A 17,634-nucleotide genomic window follows, 5' to 3' on the forward strand; every position below is an offset into this window, starting at 1 on the left:
TGGACCCAAAAGCCCATTCATCCTTCAGCAATGAGCCCGGGGCAGTGGACCTGGTTCTAGTTATGACGATCATCACTCCTACCCCTGTGGGGGGCTTACGGGAGAGGCGGCTGTGGTCTGGCTGGCTGCTGCTCTGGGGGCTGGCTCCAGGGTCATCTCTCTGGATCTGTTGCTCCTTGTTGGCCATGATTTCAGGTTTGGGCCTCCGTCCTGGGTAGAAATGGATTGAGATCAGCAAGGGAGGGACATACATTATTAATTATTAGGTATCCCTTTCCACAGAGTCCTTTCTGCCAGAAAGTCTGATGAGGAGATGCCAATAATACAGGGTAGTGAAAGTGTGACCTGATTCTCAGCTCTGCCTCAGTGTCATGGGATTGCATTTGGCCCTGAGTGAAAGGGGGACAAAGGGACACTAGAGGCTGGCTGGTGGCTCTCCTGCTGAGGGGTGGGACCTTAGGCTGGGCACACAAGCCACAGGGAGGCAAGAGCTGGAAAGAAGGTGAATAGTTGGGAAAGGTGAGCAAGGCTTCCCATCTGGGCCTGGTAGGATTTTCTCAGGCCCATGGAAACCCCAAGCTGGGGTCAATGATCGACCCTTACCAGTCCGGAAGGTGACCATGGCTGTCTGGCCTTCGCCTGCACAGTTGAAAGCTGCCATCTCCACTTCATACAAGCTCCCGGGGTCTAGCCTGGTGAGGGTCAGGCGGTGCTGGTTGGCAGGAATGCCAGAGATGGTCCAATCATCAGAGGAGTTTGTGACCTGCTGGAAAAGGTGGCTGGTTATAGGACCAGCATCGTTGGCCTGGAGCTCTAGATGGGCTGTGGTTTGCAAGGGAAGCAGGCCTGAGCCCTGGAGGGCCGCAGGAGGAGGGGTGGGAGGAGAATGGGCAGGTTGGGGGATGGTGCTGCTGCGGGGTGCAGACTGGTCCTCTGGTCCTAGGACAGTGAAGTCAGGCTCCCTGACCTCTCATCTAATGATCCCATCAAAGAAAACCCAGTGGGGAAGGTCAAAGGGCCTGACTGGTCTTGCTGAGAATTTCTCCAAAGACCTACTTTGTCCTTCTGAAAACCTCCATATTTTTTTCTCCTTGCTCTATTTAAACCAGGCGCAGTTCCTTCAGTTTACATTCTAATAAGATGATGAGAATGATGATAAAAGTAGCAGCACCAGTAGAAATGGCCACATTGTCGAGCGTTTACTATGTGGAGCTGAGCACTTTAAATGCACTATTAAGTGCTTTCGTGAAAACAGCCCAAGGGAGGGATGAGCAATTTGCCAAAGGCCACGCTGCCCGGTGAGCGCAGAAACCAAGAGCACATGCTCATAGTCTTAATCTGGGAGCCAGAAAATCTTGGGTTTGATCCTGGTTGTGTCTCTTACTAGCTATATCACATAAGCAAAGCTTTTCATTTGTAAAATGAGGCAAATAAAGTCTCTCAGGTTATTCTAAAGATTAATTAGGTGATTTATGTCACGCGTTGAGCTTTGGACTGGGCGTACAGTAGGCTCCCACCAAATGCCTGGCCACTCTCCTGACTGCCCCACATCCTCCACGTAGTGAGGTCTCTGCCACCTCAGTCCTTGCTCAGAACTTAAAAACTGTGGATGAATTCTAACGATTATGTATCCATATTAATGGCTTCACATTCCTAGCTCTTTAAAGAAAAAAACATACAGGAGCTCCAGGCTCCTCAGCAGGTGATGCTGAAAGGCTTCTTGTTCTCACCCACCCCACCTTTCAGGACAAAAGACTTAACTGCCAACCACACACATCTCTGAGCCTGCTGGAACCTGAGGCTGGGGTTTGCTGAAGGAATTAAGCAGCTGGTAGGACAGCTCTCAGTTCCAAGCAGAATATTCCAAAGTAGAACAAAACCTGCTATTCAAGGGACAGGGATGGTCTGGGCTCATTAATGTCAGGCTTCCAGGGTTGGTTCCAGGGGGAGAAGATTTTACAAACTGAGAATCCCTGGTGGTGCTGCAAACCCAAACACAGTAGCCCGGGGTCTGCAGATGCACCAGGAAATGAAACTGCTTTGCCGTGTGAGAAAGGGAAACGAGCTGAATGGTTCCCAGACTCCAGCAAAAGAAGGGGCTGAAGAAACAGCCCAAACGCTGTTTTTTTTAAATTTTTTATTTCCAAATTCTTTCTGATGTGATGATCTTGAAGACATTAGTCCCTGAAGAAAGGAACTGCTTTACGAGCATCATTTCTGCCTTGGCAATGCCCTCCTAACAGCTCCCCGTGCCCCCTAGGCTGGGCCTGATGGAAGCCAGGCCCAGGGGGGCACTGTCCGCTCACTTCCCCTGTGCCCCTTCTCCCTGGCCCTCCCAGCTCTGGCCTTACACGTCCACTGGGATCAGAAATGAAAATAAGAACTAGAACGGTAATTAGTCACTGTCACACAGAGAGAGGGTGAGTGAATAAGGTCTCAGCCTGGCATTTCCGGATCACCACGCAGGGCTTCTGCCAGCCTGCCTCTTGGAGAGGCAGTTTCATGGCCACCTCTTGGCCTGAAAAATATTATTCTTGCTCTCACGCTGGTTCTTATCTCCCGGGGACCGTGAACGTTTGGCCTGCCCTGATCTTTGTCTCGGAGGTGTCCGGTTACACGGGGAAATAAGGATTAGGGCCAGTCCTGCCACGTAACCTGGGCTGAACAATGCTGCTTTTTGTTAAAAACATATTCATCCCCTTTGCTGGCTGGCAATAAAAAGACCAGCAGGCCAGCGTTAATAAGAAACTGCCCTGCCTTGGCCCCCACCTAGGAGGCAGCTTTGCCCTAGGTGTCTTTCTGACAACCTCAGTGTCTCCGGGGACTTGTCCTGAGCCAAGGTCTCCTGGCAGAGCGTGTGGAGGGAGAGAACAGAACGGGAGGGGCCGCCAGGGTCCAGAGCAGGGAAACGGCCTCTGCACAGTCAGACTTTTCACCGTGCAGGGCTGGTCTTGTTTTTGTTTGTTTTTGGAAGGGGAAGAGGAGTTGATAAACACTTTTAGTTCCATATTCAAATATTTTCCAAATTTTTCTTCCAAATACACATAGCACCTTTATAAGCAAAAAAATTATGAATGCGTAAGAAAGTCTAGCAATACATTACTACTTATCAAATAAGATTTTTAAAAATCCATTTGAGAATAACTGTCTACTGTCTAATGACCTTAGAAAGAGACAGCCTGCACCTGGGGCGAGCAGAAATAGATTTCAAGGGCATTTTCCTAAAAGGAATTTCAGGGTAATAGCAAGTGAGAATGAAGCCCTGAGCAAGGATAACAGCCTGGGGGCCCCTTCCTGTTTCACAGGACAAAATGTCCAGGAGGGTGGGCTGGCACGACTCTGTCCCGAACCCTGTCAGTGCCAGAATCTTTCCCTGATAGCTCCCAAAACATCACCGGGACAGACTCCCCTCTGTCAAGGTCTGAACAACGCGATATGCTTCAGCTCAAACGCGTGCCAATCAAACCCAAGCCACGATGAGTCCTGAGAACTGAGGGGTGTTTACAGGCCTTTGAGAAAATACTGCTCACAAATGTTTGTTTTCCTGGCTCTAGAGCTAGCTCACCATGCCAGAATTCCTGCAGGTATGTACCCACCAGAGCTTGCTTGGTGCAAAAACAAAACAAAACATCGACAACAAATGACAGAGGAAAGAAGGGAGGATGGGTGATGGTTAACAGCAACTGTTAGCTCTCCTCTGGGACTAAAAGCTTCCAGGAAGCCTGGGGATGAAGCTCAGACCTGGAGGCAAACACACGACTTTTTCCTGGGCCTCACAGGGTCCTAAGTGCCCAGCACAACCCTCTTCCTGGGAGGTGGTAGGAAAGTACACTGGGGGAGACGGGAGGTCGTGATCAGCAGCAGGGATTGGGGTTCAGGCTGCAGGAGGGCAAGGGGAGAGAGCTAGCAGAGACCTCCACCCAGCCTAAAGGAGGTGGGCACAACGCCAGGCACCATACCTTTCGGTGTTTCACCTCATAGTAGAGGATTGGTGCCCGGCTGCCACCCTCGTGCCGAGGCCGCCACACAAGCTCGTAAGAGTCAGTCTTAGAAGTCCGGGGTGAGCTGAGGATGACGGGCGCCTCGGCTGGAGCCACCTGCCCCTTCTCTCCAGGGCACTGTGAGGACGCTGGCTGCACTGACGCTGGAGGCCTCGGGAGCGCTGGGTGCCCTCTCAGCATCTGGTCAGGGCTTCTGGGTCTGGAGGGTGGCACGGGAGGTGTGGCAGTGTCCAGCTTAGCATCCCGCCATGGCCTCAGGGTTGTGCCTGGAGGACCGAGCAGGAAAGAGGAGGGAGGGGAGAGGGTGTTAGTCCCCCTGACCACCTGCTGAGCTGTTGCGGGGAGAGAAAAGTCAGAGAAAAGACCTGCTGGGGCAGGAAGAGCCCTCAGCTCAGGCCCTGACATGACCATCAGCCCACTCAGCAGGCTCTGTGAGAAGAGGGGGTCATGCCCCTGCCCTGCAGTAGGGAAAGGCAGTGTGGTGCCCCATGTCCCAGCTTCTTGCCATGGCCCAGGTGTGGCAGGCAAGCATCTCTGCAACCTGCTTGTGTTCCTGAGCCCGTATGCTAGCCTAGTCTCAAGTGAACCATTTCGATTTGCTCCTGAGATGCAGGCACCCTGCACCCTCTTTCTCATGTCTAACACTACGAATGGGGGGGTTGCCCCTTCCCTATCTTAACACCAAGGCACAACTGGGCCTTTTCCTTCTCCGCTGCACTGACCTGGAAATGTGAGATGTAAAGCCAACTGTAAATGCCCCCGAGAATCCGAGAAGCCAGGAACGGCAACACTCCCTTCAGGAAGCGTCCAGACTCTGCCAACACTTGCTTTCCCTCTACCCGACCTGCACCATGGGAGGTTGGTATCAATGATGTTGATTCAGAATTTCATCATCTGTCATTGTATTTTTTCTCAAATTCTTTCCTTGGTAAATTTTCTCCTCCATGAAAAAATTCTTGAGGCTGAGTTCTGTGTTATGTTACTCTGCATTCCCCAGGTTACCCAGCCCCATGCTGAACACACAGTGACTGCTCAGTCGCTATAGGTGTCAGTTGAAATGAATCAAGCTAAAGACACACTTGCTTTCCTTTACGCTAGAGCAGTGGTTGTCAGACTGAGTTCCAGGGAACCCTATGAATCCACAGATTCTACAAAATAGTTAAAAGGTGTTTTTAAATTATAATACAACAGTTAAATAGGTCATTTTCACTAGTGAAAATCTGCACTTCTGACTTTTTAATAAGTTAATATAAATTTAAACTTCCAACTAAAAGCCACTTTTATTTGCTTTAAATATTAGGGTTCTATTTTGGATTTCATTTGTGAGAAGGGCTCTGAATATTCAGCTCCTCCAGTCCCTGTGCTGCACTCACCTGGCCTGGCGGTCCTCAGCTGGACCACAGCGTGGGCACTCCCGACTTCGTTCTCGGCCATGCACTGGTAGACGCCTTCATCCTCAGGCCCCACGCTGACCACCCGCAGGGCCCTGCGGGATAGTCGGAGGCGCTGGCTGGAGGTGAGGGGCACGGCGTTCCTCAACCACAGCACCGAGGGCGGGGGGTTCCCACGCACCTCACAGGTGAGTTTGGCACTCTGGCCCCATGGGATGACCAGCTGGGACAGCTCCACAGTGACCTCAGGGGGCTCTGCCGGGAAACCAGAGCAGGGGTTAGAGAGGCTGAGTCTCCCTGTCCATGGCCAGGCAGGCTGGGGAGGGAACTGCAGTCACAAAAAACTACCTCCTTCCCTGAAGCTGTTGATAGAGGAAAGGAAAGGTCTCACGTCTCCTTCATCAGAGCCACAACAGGAAAGGGCATAAAGAGGGCTGCCAGGCCCCCCTACCCTAGTGCCTGGGATCCTAGGATCCCCACCTCTCTCAGGACTGTCACCAGGCACATGACCTCTCAGAAGGCACATGACCCTAAGCCTGGGGTTGTGAGCTTCAAAAAGGCCCAGCAGGCCAAAGAGGTCAAGGAGGAGACGGTTTGCTGGAGACACTCACCGAACACCTGGACGTTGTAGAGGATGACCGCTGCCCCTGGCTCTCCGACCCCATTGTCGGCCATGCAGCGGTAGGTTCCCGAGTCCTCCTCGCTGGTGGTGTCGATAAGGAGGTTGCTCAGTAGGAAGCGCGTCTTGTTATAGCCCGAAACACTGGACCCATCCTTGGCCCAGGTGACCCGCGGGGGTGGGATCCCACTGGCCACACACTCAAGGATGAGACTGTGTCCTTTCGTGACGATGATGGTCTGGGCCTCCGGGGGATAGATGATGCGGGCAGCCTCGGCAGTGGAGCCTGGAGAGGCAAGGAGGGGGAGGACAGTGTGTGGGACCCAGGCTCAGTGTGGAGAATCCCTCCTGTGCCACCTTGGGTGGCCCAGACCCAGGAGGTAGTCCCCGAGATCGTGGATTTGGAATTAAACAGCCTTCAGGGGCTTATGATTTACATACAGTGGGACAAGTTACTTAATTCCCTTGGGCTTTGGTTTTCTTACGAGAAACAAGGACTTCCTGCAGGAGCTTTTATAATAAGAAATGGGACAGCAGTGGAGTAGAATCATGGACAAAGCATACGTATGGGTAACTGTGTGTTGGCAGAGACAAAGAGGAGGGGGTGGGCAGAGGAACAACTTAAATGGTGCCGGTGATTTTTCCTGCTTTCACTCAGTAAGTGAACTCGAAAACTGAAGATGAGATGGGATACAAGGATCAATGGTGTCCCCCAAACTCCACTCAAGGGTCTCAGTACCTAAGTGTCTCCCACAGTGTGAGCATCTCACAGTGAGCAGGATCTATGGTTTAAATATATGCATTTCTCATATTGTGAGGTCTCCTAAAGCTAATCAACAACTTCATTAGGTTCTCAGCTGAGGAAGCGACCACCTTTTTTCAACACTGGGGGAGAGGCTGGGTAGAACTTATTAAAAGGCATGTTGCTCTCCTTCCTCGGGGACCTTCAAGTAGCATGCTGACCATGTGCGATTTTGCTTTATGTACCAACCAGGGACAGATAAGGTTTTACAGGACCTGAAACTCATACAGCTAGGGAGACCCTCTCTAGAAAATGAACACAAAATTACAGACAAACATTAGTTGAGTAAGGTACCACTGAAACTTTGCTTCATTAACCTCACACTAAATCCGCCTCTGTGCTGACTCTAAAACCTAACTCCACGTTAAGACGTCCCTCCACTGAATACACAGGGAGTCTAGAAAAGAGCCTGGCACGTAGAACGTGCTCAGCAAAGGGAGCTGCTTTCATATACACAGGGGAGTGTGTGGCCCTCCATGGATTTTCACCAGCGGGAGGTGTTGGGGAAACTTCAGCCGTGCAGACTGGTGGCCTTAACATGGGCCCAAGGCTCCATCATCTTTTGCACGCATGTGCCCTCAGCTGCTGAGCGCCAGGCTGTCCCACCCCAGCCCACGTATCCCAACTGATCCCCATCCTCTGAAAGCTACACAGGCAATCAAGCTCTGAACAGGCAGGAGTAAGGGGGTGTCTGCACAGTGCTCTGATGTGAGTGATCAGGAGGCGCAGCCTCTCCCGCCCCCCCCGGAGCCAAGCCCGAGAGGGCCATGGGCTGTGAGAGCCTGGCGTTTGGGCTGGGGGAGGCACCTGCACCCCGGCTGAGTCCTGGGTGCCTCACGAGCTGGAGCCCCACAACACTCATGCCCACCTCGGGAAGCACAAAGCTGGAGCCCGGACTGTGGCACCCCAGGCCCCTCCCTGCACCTGGGAGACCCGGTCCTTACGGCGCACACGCAGCCTGTCACTGGAGCCCGAGGTCTTCACTTCCTGCGTCACCGGGTTGTAGGCGGCGCACTTGTACATCCCCTCGTCCTCCTGGCTGGCGTTCACTATCTGCAGGTTCCCCGATGGCATGATCAGGTAGTTACCTGAGGAAAGAACAGGGGAAGGGAGCATGGGGTGAGTTTGGGCCTAAAATACTATACCCAACAGCTCCCCCAAAAGCGGGGGGAGGGGGGGGAGCAGGAGCTGGGAGCTGTGCACCTGAGTCTTAACCAGCCCACGTGGGAAATGCTCTTCTCCCCATAAAACCTTGCACCGGTGGGACACAGTGCCAGGGAGTGAAACAACTAAAGCGCTGGCTAACTAGCTGGCTACCTCCCCCCAGATTAGTACACAGGTTTGTGGAAGAGCTGGGCTAGGGTGAAAGGCAGCAGGATTTGGCATTGGCCAGACCTGGACTCAAGCTTTGGACCTGCCTGTACTAACCGTGTGATCTTGGCCAAGGTAATAGCCTCACAGATTTTGTTTCCTTGTTTCTAAAATCGCCCGTGTGCTGCCTCAGCCACTGTTAGAGTTGAGGGCCTTGCTGCGGACATGGGAGATGGGATGGCCATTCCCACAAGTCCACAGGAGGGAGGGAGACTTTAGGCCTTCCCATCTGTCTCTGGCACAGCACAGCTTTGAGCCACCTCACTACTGAGTTTCTGCAACCTGGCAAAAATATTCTGACCCCCAACCACGACACTTTCCATGAATACCACTAAAGCCCTTCCCTCTGTGTCTGGGGCCTACCAGGCCGGGTCTGCTTCTGGGACAGGGGTGCCTGGGGGTGGGGCCCCAGGCTGTGTTCAGCCTCTTTCAGCAGGAGATAGACTCACGCTGCTGGGCACACCAGTGACTGAATGGAGTTGACCCTGGCAGGTGGATCACTGGCCCTCAGCTCCGAGCTCTCTGGTGGCCTGCCCTGAGAGTCATGGTGTCCCTGTACCCTGGGCTCACTGAGCCTGGTGTGGGCCTGCCCCACGGGTGTGAGCTACTTAGGGAGATGTCAGACAGAATGGGGAGAAGCCCTTGACCTTTGTGGGCTTGGCAGGCCTCCTGCTGGGGATGGTAGAGATCAATGCTCTTCTCTTGGTCTCCAGGTATTTCTGAGGAGCAGGATTAGGGCTTTTACCCTTTCAAAAAAACTGTTTTCTATATTTTCTATAGTGAACATATACTTCTTTCATAACCAAAAAGTTAATAAAAATATTTTAAAACTTATAGGATATTTTAAAAGGTATCCATTTTGAGCTGTGGTGTGCAGTCAGCAGAGTCTGCTTGGCCTTGGATACAGGGTCAGTTGTGGCTGAAACATCCTGTCTCCCCACTGGCATTCTGTGGCTCAAAGCTTGGCCTCCTCTGAGATGGCTGCATTACCAGGAAAATGGGGAGAGGGAAAAACTCAGACCCACTAAGAAGATTGCTCTGTTGTGTGGGGAAGAGCTCCACCTCCCACCCTGCAGCTGCAGGAATGGCTGGGTCTGTTGGGCAGCCTTTCTGTGTTTGCCTGGTGGCCGGGAGCTCACACTGGGAGGAAATCTGGAACCCTGTGCTGACATCCCTGATCAAATGGCGGGAGCTCAGCAACATCTTCCAGGGCCTCAAAGGCAAAGAAATTTCTCACAATAGGGCAGAAGATCTCCGTAATAAAAGCCAATCCCTTTAGGATTCTGCAGGGCTAAATATCAAGGTTGAAGACAGTTGACAGTTGGCCAGCATGAGGAGAGGGTGTTGGGTGTTGATGGGGGTTTGGGAGGCAGTGCTCAGGAGTGGCCAGCTTCCCCACCTGGCCTTGGCCTCTGGGCTCCTGCTTGCTTACCTCTGGATGCCTCCAGCCACTCTTGTTTGACACTGTACCGGACCTGGGCTTTTGGGTGGCTCTCAGGAAGGTGGCAGGCAATGACTGCCGTGTTCCCCTCATCTACTTCAATCACATGTTGCACGTCTAACTTGAAGTCCTGGAGATCTGTGGAGAGAAGGGAAGGTGCTGGTTAGACTTTCATGGAGGAGACATGCAATGTTTCAGGGTGGCTTGTGTCTGGGTGCCTTTAGTCATAAAAAACAGCTGCCAAACCTCACACTGGAGCTTCCTGAGGGATCTCCGAGCCCTTCCTCTAGCCTTTTGTTGTCTATGGGAGTTTAAAGAATGGAATGTGTGGCCCTTGTCACTGTATAGGAGTGCAACTTGGTATGTATAAGCTGCAGGTTGGGGATGGACGTAGATAATTCCATCAGGAGGTGCCTGTGATGCAGACCAGCCTCTTTTGTTACACAGACATGGGGGCAAGTTGATCAGGCCCATTGGTCCTACTAAACCCAGTCAGGGTCAAGGCACAAATGCCCTGGCAGAGCTCAGCTAATGGAGACAGAAGGGAGCAATAAAAGAGAATGCTTATGTCTTCTCTAGTTCAATCAAGAACAGCCTTACCTGGTTCTTCTCAGACATCCACGGTGAAAAGTGACAGGCCCAAGATTTTGCTCAGTGACCAACATGGTTGTAACCAGAGGTGGTTCCTGGTACCCAGGATATATACTCTATAACTCAGGGCTGGGGTGGGGAGCTGTGGATGCCCTAAGGGTTTTCTAAGGCAAAGAAGGATCTCCCTGGTGTGGCTTACTGGCAGGGGAATATGGGGGAGCTGAGGGTCCCGACACCAGGCTGCAGTCCCTGACAGCATAGTGGCCGTGTCTCCTGGCTTGGCACAGTGGCAAGAAGACTGAGATCTAAACAGAGAGGATGGAGATCTAGCTGGAACAAAAGCCGGATGCTTCCCACGCAATCCAATAGTCCAAACTACAAAACTGTCTTTGTAGGAGCTGAATCACTGATATTGCTGAACAGAATGGGTCATTTATGTAACAAAACCACACTCCAAATTTGGTTTTCAGAACTGTAGCTGAATTTAACATAAGAGAGGGAATAAAACAAATGGAGAGTACGATAAGAGAGATGAAAATGTTTACCCAGATACTCTCTTTATAATGGTACTTAGAAAAGGCCCTAGAGGCACCCTCACTGAATGCTGATGACACCACATTCTGCCACCACATTCTGCTCCACTCCTGAGAACTGATACCATCAGAGCTCACCACAGCTCCACTGCAAGACCCCACCTGCCTGTGTTGTTTCCACTGAAGACCAGAGAAGGCAACAGTAGTGGGGGAGGGAGGGTGAATCAGGTTTCTCACAGAGGAGATAATTACTAAAAACAAGCTACAGTCACCAAAGGAGAGTCCAGTGATTGAGGCATTTAGTGAGCTCAGAAGGTTCCCACTTAATGGAACTTTCCAGAAGGGCAGGAGAGCCCTTTTGTTTCTGTGAAAGGATCACTGTCCCTTTAATTACTATATCAGATTGTGGATCATTTAGGGGCAGGGGCTAAGTCTTCTTCATACATATGTTTTCTGAACCTAACCCAGGCCTGGCCCGAGCAGATGTCCAGTAGATGCTGAATGATTGAGTAAATGACTATTTTGGAGCTGGCCCCTCCATCAGGTACAAGAAGCCCACTTATGTTGCCTGTGAACTCAAATTTCCTAGTCGAGTTGGTCTACATTGTGAGCTCAAAGAGAAGAGCCTAGCACAGCAAATTTTCTATGAGCCTTTTATCCAAGTGTGGCTATTTTAAAAATAGAATGTTCCTTGAGAGGTAACTTCTGGGATCACAGGAAAGAGGTAAAATAGGTCCAGTAAATGTGAAGACATACATGCTGTTCATGGATTGGTGTGGCCAAAACAATGACAGACTGCCTAATTCATCTCTATTACTCCATTTCACTCTCCAGGCTGACCTAGTGATGCCTGTGGATCAAGGTGAGATTCATGGATTCCTTCCTTTGAGTGGGTGAGCTTCCTTACTGGCCACAGAACTTTGTGCTTTCTGATAAAGCCCATATTAGTTTAGGGCCTTCTGGGCTTTTACAGAATTATTTCATCATCATTTAATCGTGTGTGCATGCTATCTGACCCTAACTAAAGTGTAAATTCTTAGTGGGAAGTCTGTTCTGTACTCCACACCACCAACCCCAAAACCCACTGCAGTGTTCAGGATACAGCCAATGCTCTGTGAATCCTTGAGTACACGGGAAGGCTAAGCCCAAGGCCAGCTTCATGGGTCTGCAACCTGTCCAGTTGCACAGGGCCCTGGGCTTGGAAGGGGCTAATCCCTAGTGTAATGCTCTGCTGTCACCATCTTGAAGTTCTTAATAATGTTTGAATAAAGGACACCACATTTCATTTTTCACTGGGTCCCACAAGCTACACAGCCCAGAACCGGGTGAGCTGCTCAGTCAAGACGTCAGATGTGTTTTCTCTCGGAGGAGGAAGCTATGGACTATGGGAAAGGGTAGATCGCCTATGCTCAGTGTGTTTTAGCTAAACGTTGCTAACCGCTTTCCGAAGCAATGCACTTCAACAGTGCCCAGGCCTAATCCTTCTCAGCACAGTGCATATGTACCTGCCAAGCCAGAAGGCACCCCACAAAGTGAGCTGTGAGCATTGTGAGCTTAGGGGCATCTGGAAAATTCCTCTGTCACTGAGAAGCACTCTCTTCAATGGTCTAATAAATCTAAAAATACTCCACTAGGAGTTTTTGAGTTTTTTCTACCCTCCCCCTTCTCTTTACCTCATTCCAAGGAAATCTGCCTCGAGCAAGAATATATTTAAACCTAACAGATCATTTTGCAAGAAAGATGTGAGCAACTGAAAGGAGTTTGGCACCAGAATGCCATCTCCATCTTAATGGCCTTGGGCTCCTGCCCCATTGTAATTGCAGGCTTATCCAGGCAGGGAGCTGTACTCCTCCACGCATCCACCCCACCCACCCAGCCCTAGAAACACCATGCCCCCCTTAAGTCCCTCTTGGCTCCTTCTGCACCCTCTGACAACTGCTGGGCTGGAGACAGAAGGCTGTGCGGGGAGGGGAGCACAACACTGGGCACCGGTCAGCCATGTGGCCAGACAGCCCCTCTGTTCTGATGCCAACATGTGCACAACAACCCATGCAGGCAGGGCTGAGGACACCCCAGCTGGGCACCCAGCTCCCCATGAGGGCCAACCAGCAGGCAAGCCTTCCCAGCTTCAAAACAAATAAGCAGAAGTTTAGCCCTTGGCCCTGTCCTCCCCTTGCGCCTCCTAAACTTAAGCCTTAGCTGTTGCTTCACTAGACAAACTCCCAATTTGGCTGCTGGAGCAAGAGTTGAGTTTCACTAAGGGATCAAAGGAAAAGTAATGAAGTGATGACCGATTCAAAAATCAGAGAACCCCTCTTCTAGTGTTTTTTGGGCAGGAAGGAGGACAGGGATGGATGGAAGCTTCAGGAACAATGTCAGCCTCATCAGCTGCCAGGCGAGGCTGATGCAGAGAGATCCAGTTGGCTGCACGTGAAGGAAAGCAGCCTGTTCCTAGGCCCCTTTGTCTGCAGAGCTGGTTTCCTGGCCAGTCTCTGGGCTGCTCAGGGAGCCTCACTGGGAATTAGGGGCAGGCCCTTCAGTTATAAATGAGGTGAGCAGGCCCTGAGTCAGAAGGATGGATCAGGTTTCACAGGGAAATGGTTTGACAGGACACCTGTCCTTGCCTGTTGGCTGGTGTGCTTGAGAAATCCATTAACGGAATGTTTTTGCAGCTTTAATCCTTTTACCTTCCCTCAGACCCCGCTTTTGCATCCTCTTTGTGTATTCTTCCAGCTATTTTAGTAACTTGTCTGCATTAATCAAATGCCAATAGGCCCACTCTTGTTTCTCAGCTCTCAGCACGTCAGAAGCCCTGGTCACTGGAGCCATCTGGGAGTTTACTGATTTTCCTTACTTTCCACAGAACTCTGTGCTTCCTGAGAAAGCCCATGTTAATTTAGGTTCCAGACAGAACCCTGCTCACTCCCCTGCCTTCTAAGTGCTCAGTGTCTTAAGGGAACATGTATCTTCTGATCTGTCGCGTCCATAGGACCTTGGATACACAGACAACAGGGATTTGTTCAAACACAAATCATGTGATGTGCTCTGTGTTTCCTCTTCACATTTATAGAGTACATCAGACATGCTGGCCAGGGTGAGAAAAGGCAAATAAGACACTTAGAGGCACGTGGGTGTGGCTGCCATCACCAGGATCACCAGAGAAACCACAACTGACAAGTTTTATCTTGAGCCCCTTTTGAATTTCTTTCTCACAACCTTCTAGATTCAACCCTTCCTTTATTTAACAAAAGGCTCAGTAGATCTATGAATTAAACTACAATATTTCGTGTATGTTCATACATTCTCATAGCGCAAAAAATGTCAAATCTTAACTGTAGGCTCAGTTCCCCGATTTTCATGGAATTCACACACCCAGTGACAGGTGCACTGAACCTCAGCAGGATGCCTTAAACTCAACAATCACATTCAGGGAGGTTCCTCACTCCATTCCCTTCTCCCTGAGCCCTCACTCAGGCTGCAAATCAAAGCTCAATCTGTTTAAGGAGTCAGGTAACATGGTGCCCTTGGCTGGAGGCTGCGTGGTTACCAACGCCCCCATCTCCACGAGCTCACTTTAAAAACCTGGCTTTCTACCCACCCAGGCATTTCTCACGTACAGTCAGGCCTTTCCTCCCTCCTGCCTGTTCTCAGGATTCATAAGACAAGCCTGCACTCATCTGCTGAGGTTTGGATGGGATCCACCAGATTGCAGGGGTACCTCAGCAGGCTCCCTCCTTTGGCAATGCTGCCAGGACAGCTCAGTAACCTCGTGGCCATCGGCAAGTTTCTGGGCCGACTGCTAATTCTACTCCCCACCTCTCGTGGCTTCCAGGCCTCAACTTGTCCCTGTGGTGGCTTGTTGCATCTGTGGCCAATGTTACACAGCACAGAAAGTTCTGCTCTAACAGAGTACTTCCCAGTGGCATGCTTACCCCATGGCTCCTCCCTGCACCCGAGTCCCTTCTTGAAGATGGAAAAGCGCAAGGGAAGTGCAAAGCTCCTAAGAGCTTTCTCTGGCAGACAGACTTGGAGGTGGGGTCTGAGAAGTGAAGAGTGCTGGGCACTGCTTCCCCGTGTGGCCTCTGACAACGCAGAGGCTCTCCAGAGCCTCAGGCTGTTTCACCAAGGGGCAGGGAATCACTACAATGCTCTCCACCTCCAGGTCACCTGAGGAACCATGGCTTGGCGTGATCCCAAGATCAGTCCCCTGAAATAGAAGTGCTTTGCTCGTGAATCAACCACAGAAGCAGAGTAGAAACTGGAGCCCAACAGTGCTTTCCTTGGGTCTGAAAGCGTAGCTCCTGGTGAATCACTGGTTTGCTGTGGGACAGGCAAGCATCTCAGAAACCATGCATGCTGAGTAGTGACTAAGCCTTTTGCCAGTTGGTTGCCCTGGCACACAGACCACTGAAACCAAACCCACTGTAACCCACAAGGCTGAACAAAATCAGGATATTCTGTAGTCAGCACTCGGCACAATACCACCCCTCTCTCCAGGCATTACTGACACAGTCATTTGGCCAGACGGGAGCTAGAGATGATCTATTACGCGAGGCACTGCAGAAGATACCAAGAGGACAAAGACACAGTTCCTAATCGTGAGGAGCTTTACTCTAATAGATGAGACATCAAAATAGCATGCAAGGCAGGACCCAACAAGTCGCCAGAGCGCTGTCCCCAAGCGTAGTCCCACCTCCACCAGCCCTCCAGCCTAGGTCAGGCCACTTGGCTCTCCTGAGAAGGTTTAGAAAGGAGGTTGGCAGACTCAGTACAACTCCCCTCTTTGCAGGCAGGGTGAGCGGATAAATATGTTTGCTCTCTTTGGGATTTTTTCTGCCTGTTCAATTGCACAAATAATTTTGGCTCCAGAGAGTTCTCCTGACAGCCACGGAAACATGACATAAAACTTCTCAAACACACTTTCTGATGAAAACAAGACACGCTCTCTTTTATTTAAATAAAAAACAGTTTCCATGGGGGGAAAAAACCTTTGCAGATGCCAAACACATTCGCTGTTAAATCTTGTGTTTCTTTTTTCTCCTTTGAGTTGTGGTGGGGTTTGCACCCAGATTTGAGGGAAAGCTGAGGATGGAGAAGAGATTAAAGGGCCAGGGGGTGAGGGCAGAAGATCAAAGTCATGACAGGAGGTGGGCAGGAGAGGACAGGGCATAAAGGGAGGAGTGTGAGAGGAAAAATAAAAATAAAAAGAACCCAGTTTGCAATGTCATTAAATGATTTGCAATAAATTGGCCTAATGCTTCAGGAATTTCTTGGCTTGAACCAATTAAAAATATATTTTTTTAAAAAGACATAAGAAGAGAATGAGAAATGTGATTAATCCCTGAAGACAAGTCAAGGGTGGGAGCCATGTCTCCACCGAGTCTGGCAGCCAGATGAAGGGAGATGTCTGCAGACCATCTCGTTTATCTGACTCCAGTGCTGCAATGAAGCAGGGCTGGTTAGCAGAACTGGGGAGTTTCTTTTGGACCTGATGAAGGAATGAAATGGTTTGAAAAAATACACTGAAGAAAGAGAAGGAAAAAAAGACTGACTTGCCAGCAACCCACATCACACATATTTCTCTGATCAACTCAATATAAACTATAAACTTTAGCAGTGGGAAAATTAATGTGAATCCTGGTGGTCTGGGCTCATCAGAGCCAGAGCTAGATCCCAGATCCTGGCACGGTCTTTGGCAGACAGGCAGCCTGCACAGGAAGAGGGAGAGGAGTGGAAAGGGAGGCCAAGGCACTCAGGAAGAATGAAGATGAACAGAAGAATAAAAGCAGAATTCCAGGTAGGAGAGGCAGGGACGCCCTCCTAGGGCCAGTGACGCCCACAGACGTTCCCACCTCAGCCCCCACACCTGGGAACTACATATTCCCACAGAAGTGGTGGCTTCCGATGCCATCCCCCACCACCTCCGACAGTGGGACATGGAGCCACATTCACTGGCATCTCCCCTCAAAGGTTCCAAAGCTTCCTCCAAACATCTCAATTTATTTTAAACAGCCTTTTACATTTCTCGTATCCATCAGTCTTTCTAAACCCTTCCTGAATTTCTTTGTATCTTCAACCTGTTTGTATCCTGAGTTCTCACTTCAGCCTTTCTTTCTTACTCCCTTATAACTATCAGGTTTTGGTGACGAAGCCTTCGTTCACTTTCTGCGTGCCCTTTCTGATCTCCCAGACTTCAAACACATTTTATCTAGAGTCTGCCTCTTCCTGAAGGCCTACTGTGTTCCAGGCCCCATGCAGAGCAGTGTGGTCACACAGATGAATGGCAACATTCCTGCCCTCCAGACAATGAGACCACGGCTAGAGAGGGCTAGGGAAACCAACCCAGGGTGGTGAGGAAGCTGGGGAGGCCCTGCTCCAGACACCTGGGAAGTTGAGGGGGTTAAGAAAAGATTCCTAGAGGAAAAGATAGTCGAGTCTTGAAAACTGAGAAGGAATTCATTAAACCAAGGGAGGTAGGAACTTTCCGGGGAAGGGAATGGAAAGGAAAATGCTGCAGGCAGATGGAGCTTCATCCAAAACCAAGGGGAAGTGCCAGGCGAGCTGAGGAAATGGCAGTTTCCTGGGTCTGGGAAGGTGGGCTTCAGAGAGGGGCTTACGTGTACCATGCCACCACCCAAGTCCTAGTCTGTGATTCCTGGGATTGTCAAATGTTTCTGAGTAGAAGGGCAGTCACTCAAAATTAAGCACAATTTTCTCCATAGGGAAAAAAAAGCCGTTTTTTCCCTCAGCAAGGCTTTTTTTTTTTTTTTTTCATTTTGCTTACATTTTTTTCTCACTGATAAGAGTCCTTTATCCTAGATGTGAACATTTGTTTCATTTGCAGGACAGACTCACTGTTCTTTAGTTCTCAGGGTTATTACCAGA

The 17,634-nt window shown here is 50.4% G+C and overlaps 1 protein-coding gene across 2 annotated transcripts in view; it reads right to left on the minus strand.

Annotated features, from left to right (window-relative positions):
- Nucleotides 1–17,634, minus strand: part of BOC (BOC cell adhesion associated, oncogene regulated) — a 35,388-nt gene that overhangs the window by 8,338 nt on the left and 9,416 nt on the right. The window contains exons 3-9 of one of the 2 annotated variants that reach the window (XM_081138683.1): nt 9,617–9,763; nt 7,758–7,901; nt 6,004–6,297; nt 5,375–5,647; nt 3,960–4,267; nt 604–766; nt 100–210 (exon numbers count right to left, since the gene is read on the minus strand). In XM_081138683.1, coding sequence (XP_080994809.1) covers nt 100–210; nt 604–766; nt 3,960–4,267; nt 5,375–5,647; nt 6,004–6,297; nt 7,758–7,901; nt 9,617–9,763 — 1,440 coding nt within the window. The remainder of the gene's footprint in view (nt 1–99; nt 211–603; nt 767–3,959; nt 4,268–5,374; nt 5,648–6,003; nt 6,298–7,757; nt 7,902–9,616; nt 9,764–17,634) is intronic. The other variant, XM_081138682.1, reaches the window with a different exon arrangement.

Source organism: Miniopterus schreibersii (genome assembly GCF_964146895.1).
Source record: "Miniopterus schreibersii genome assembly, chromosome: 5".
Taxonomy (NCBI): Eukaryota; Metazoa; Chordata; class Mammalia; order Chiroptera; family Miniopteridae; genus Miniopterus; species Miniopterus schreibersii.